Genomic DNA, 4,218 nt, shown 5'->3' with positions numbered 1-4,218 from the left:
CCCTAGGGCTCCAGGGACCTCCGCATGCTTTACGGCTGGAAAACAAGTCAGGGGCGGGCGCTCCTCTGCCGTTGCGTTTTGGTACGAGTCGCAGGTTTATGGGACGTTATATGTGCATTGTCTTTTAAATCCGGACTCCAGTTCAGGTGCCCCCCCCCCCCCCTTAGAGATCTGTATGTGTTGTCAGTTTTACAAATACTGCATGTTGCAGCATCTATTTACTTTATTAAAACACATACCTCTGTGATACTGTCTCTTGCTGTGCCTAGTGTAATGGAATTAATACTTTTTTTTTTCCTTCTTTTTAATTTCTGTAAAACCTTACAGTTGTTATGTCGTCTTCTTGTGATGGCATCATGTGTTGCCTGTATTTTGCCCGGCGCCTTCTTGAGGGGGAAGTTTTGGATTTAAAAAAAAGGGAAAGATTGTATATTTTATTTATTTATATATGTATACACACACACACACACACACATATATGTGTGTGTGTGTATATATATACATATATATATATTTATATATATATAAACAGGTATTCCTTTTCTAAGGGAGAGAAAAATAAAGCTCTGTTTTGATCCCAGGACAGGAGGAAGGAAGGTGTTAGTGTGCAGGCTATCTGGACAAGTATGCAGAATGGCTGGAAGAGGATAGCAAGCGAGCTGTTGCCTGGCCTTGAGCCGCTCGCTCGCCGCCTCTCCGGTGCAGCCAGGTGCTTAAGCACGTGCTTCACTGTAGGTGCGGGAGTCGTCGTCCCGGCGGCTTTAATAAGGCTAATCGGGTGCTTAAAGGAGGCACCGCGCGGATCCCGGCGTGCGGCAGAGCCGAGCCGAGCCGAGCCGAGCCGGCCCCGGGCGGAGCGCGCGCTCAGGGCAGGGGTTTTGCTGGTGCAGGGGCTGCAGAAGATGCACGCGTTGCGTGGGACAGGAGAAATAACCGTGCACGAAACGGCGCTGTGTTGCGACCTTTCCGTCTCAGCGCTGTAGTCTTGTGTCTAAACTCGAGGTACCGGTACCAGACAGGAATACTCAAAGCGCTCTGCAGCTGCCTTAACAACATGACTTTTGATCCGTTGCCATTAAATGACCATAAAGAGTTCAATCTCGCTCTCTCTTACTGTTTTTATACTGGTTGTTAGTACTGCAGTAGAGATTTTATACACAGGACTTACTTTAACGGTTCTGTCTGTGAAGGAAGCATAGCGATTCTGTCTTTTAAACTTGCACTATAATACGTAGCTGTGGGGTATGGCAATCGTATTTTCAGTATGTTTCTTTATACTGTGTTTTACATAGAAATACTTTTGTGTCTTTATGTAGACATCTGTCCAGGCAGATCTGTGCTACACACACCACTAAAATACTAAAAAGTGAGAAGCATACAAAGATTTTTTTTTTTTTAATTGTGCAGTAATGCATTGCATTTATATTTACATTTCAGAAAGCTAGATAGGTCTGTTGGGCATTACTTCGCTGGGCGATTACACATCCAGTGCTTGCACTGTGATTCGAAGGAGCCCTCCTTTAAGAGACACGTACGATGTTGTCTAAGTAACCGGAGCTTCAAAAACTAGTCAACAAGAACATAACTTTCAAATGGCAACATGTTGTAGCCAGAACACTAAAGCAAAAATCGTAATAGCAAATGTGACATTTTCTAACCATGTGATGAATTAATGGTGTTATAAAACCACAAACCATTGAGGCCTGCTCAAGTTTGTTGGAGTTCAGGAGCAGATTTATACGGCCCCCATAATGTGCTCTTAAGCTGCCGTAACATTCCCTACAAGCATGACCTACTGTCCCAAGAAACTTTTATATTTATCTCTTTGTGAAAAGATGTCTCTATAAATAAGAACAATATTTGGGTAATAGTATCTCTATTGTTAAAATTTCAAAACCCATCAACTTCAGAGGAGGAACACATTTTTATGGCACAGACCCCTTTGCTGTTAGTATTTAATATCCTCCAAATTGAATGATTTATATAATGAAGACACTGAAACAATATCAAGAATTTAGGCTACAGATGTTTCATATTTATTATGTTTCCAAGAGTGGAGATAAACACAGGAATAAGTGATACCATGTCTTTGCTTGACATTCAGGAGGCTTTGGCATATCTGATGAGATACAGTTTCAGGGTTTATCTAAGCACAGAGTTTGTACAAAAAGAAAAAAGATACCAGCTGTTATTTTAGTTCTCTCTCATTCCATTTTTTTTTTTCTCCTATAAAGGTTGAAAACCATTTTCAGTGAATGTGTGGGAAAATTATATTATTGACTAGGAGAGTAATATTGCCCGGCGGGCTCTTTGCTGGATTCGCCAGAGCACCACTGTTTCTCAGAGCCAGACGCATGCAGTCCGGCGGCTATTTTCGACGGGGCCGGAGGGAGCCGGAGGCCCGGGCAGGGCGAGGCAGGGACCTGAGGCTGTGACTCCCAAGTGGCTTCGGAGCGGGGGGCTCGCTGCCCTCCGGCGGGGCTTGCAATGTGAAACCGCGTTGCGCTGTTAAGGCTCGCGTCCTAGGTAGCTACGTCACTCTTGGCTCCCCGGAAAAGCCTCAGCCGTGTTTAATGCTGGTCTGAAATGTGTCGGAGTTGGAAATAAGCAGCAGTAAACCCTGCCCAGGGGTAAATCGGGCGCCGGCTCCTGACTTGGGAGGCGCTGCTCCGGTTTACCCCGAGTGAAGATCTGGCCCGGGAGCTGCTTGTTCAACCCCGCCGGCAGCTCGCACGTAGCCCTTCAGCCACACTCCTAAGTATTCGGGAAGCAATTCCCGCAGAAACCGCCGCTGCTGGCCAAGGCGGGCTCTCTCAGCGAAGCCCGGGCGTTCGGCCTCACCGAGCGGAGGCTCCGTGTTTGCCGCGCGGCGCTCAGCCGTGCTGGAAGCGTTCCCTCGCGAGCAGCGACTTAGGGCTCGGCAGCGTGGGCAGAGTGCGGCCTAAGAGGAGGCCGGGGGAGGCCGGGGGGTGGGGTGGGGGGGGTCCATCGGGTGATAGCCCTGTGTGACAGTTAAATGTCATATTTGTTAAAAAAAGCAGACCAAAAAAGAAAAGAAAAAGCAAAAAAAAAAAGCGTAACTCGCATTGTGGGCCGTGTCACAGCTGTTTTCTCCTCTGTCCCCATGCTCTCTGTAGGTGCGGCGTACCCCCCCGGCTGGCGCAGTGCCCAGGGAACCCCGGACGTCTGGCAGTTTTCGGATGGAAGTTCGAGAGCACTTAAATTCTGAGCGGACGTGAAGCTCGGGGCAGCGGCGGTCGTGGTCGTGGCATCCCAAGGTGGCCTGTTTTCCTGCTAGCTCGACGCGCTTTCTGACACTAGCTTGAGAAGTCACCATCTGAAGGCAGCATTCTCCAGGCTCCTTCCGCCTGCAAGACTATCGTATTTATATTTTGTAATACAGTACAACACTTCTTCGGGTTTTTTTTTGTTTGTTTCTTCTTTTTTTTTAAAAAACAAAACAAAACAAAAAGCAAAAGCACCCACCCACTGTCAAGGGCTTATCAATGGCTTTGACTGGCTCCTTTCCCTTTGGAAAAGACTGTCGTGCTCACGTGCTGACGCCGTGTGGAGAACCCAGCCTGTTGTTTATCTCCATTACATGCCATTTCTTAGAAGGTGCATCTAATGTTACAAATTAAAAATAAAACAAAACACAGTGTAGGTCTGTGGTGGGTGGGAAATTGACATAATAAATGTTGGAGCTTTAGGTTTTGTTTGCTCTTTCTTTAATTTTTAATGCTAACAAGGGCCAGGCAGCTGGTATGACTTTGTATTACCATATCATCTGCAGAAAATGAAGTACCGAGTTTAAAAAGAAAAAGCCAGAGCTCATAGCCACATGAGGGGCTGCACATCTGCAGACGTTTCCTAGAGAGCTAGACCCGGCGGCGGGGTTATTTGTGGCTGTGGTACCCCAAGCAGCGTAGGACTAGTGTTGGTGTTCATTCGTGCTGACGGGGAGTCTCCTAGCTCTCCATCGGCACCTGCATCCTATTGACTAATGCCGACTGTTGTATTACGTTTCTGCTGTTCAAATATGTACTTTTGGGGTTGGTGGGATCTATAACGTTCCTTAATTTGTCATTGTTTGCTAAAACAAGACCAAAACCGACCAGCAGCTTTCAGGAGGGACGATGGCTTTGCCGTAGAGATGTTGTCAGTGCCAGGAGGAGTGACCCCTTCCCCCATCCTGTGGCAGGATCAGAGTTGGTCTCC

General features: G+C 47.1%; 1 protein-coding gene across 3 annotated transcripts in view; it reads left to right on the top strand.

The window, feature by feature from the left end:
• Positions 1 to 3,709, top strand: part of BCL11A (B cell CLL/lymphoma 11A) — a 78,583-nt gene extending 74,874 nt beyond the window's left edge. For 2 of the 3 annotated variants that reach the window (XM_026064140.1, XM_026064139.1), the window contains exon 4: positions 3,138 to 3,709. In XM_026064140.1, coding sequence (XP_025919925.1) covers positions 3,138 to 3,239 — 102 coding nt within the window. In that variant the 3' untranslated portion in view covers positions 3,240 to 3,709. The remainder of the gene's footprint in view (positions 1 to 3,137) is intronic. The other variant, XM_026064138.1, reaches the window with a different exon arrangement.
• Positions 3,710 to 4,218: the final 509 nt, after the last annotated feature.

This window comes from Apteryx rowi, unplaced genomic scaffold (genome assembly GCF_003343035.1).
Source record: "Apteryx rowi isolate R43461 unplaced genomic scaffold, aptRow1 scaffold_21, whole genome shotgun sequence".
NCBI lineage: Eukaryota > Metazoa > Chordata > Aves > Apterygiformes > Apterygidae > Apteryx > Apteryx rowi.
Note: the sequence above shows the minus strand (reverse complement) of the source record. Positions and strands in the feature narration are given on the sequence as shown.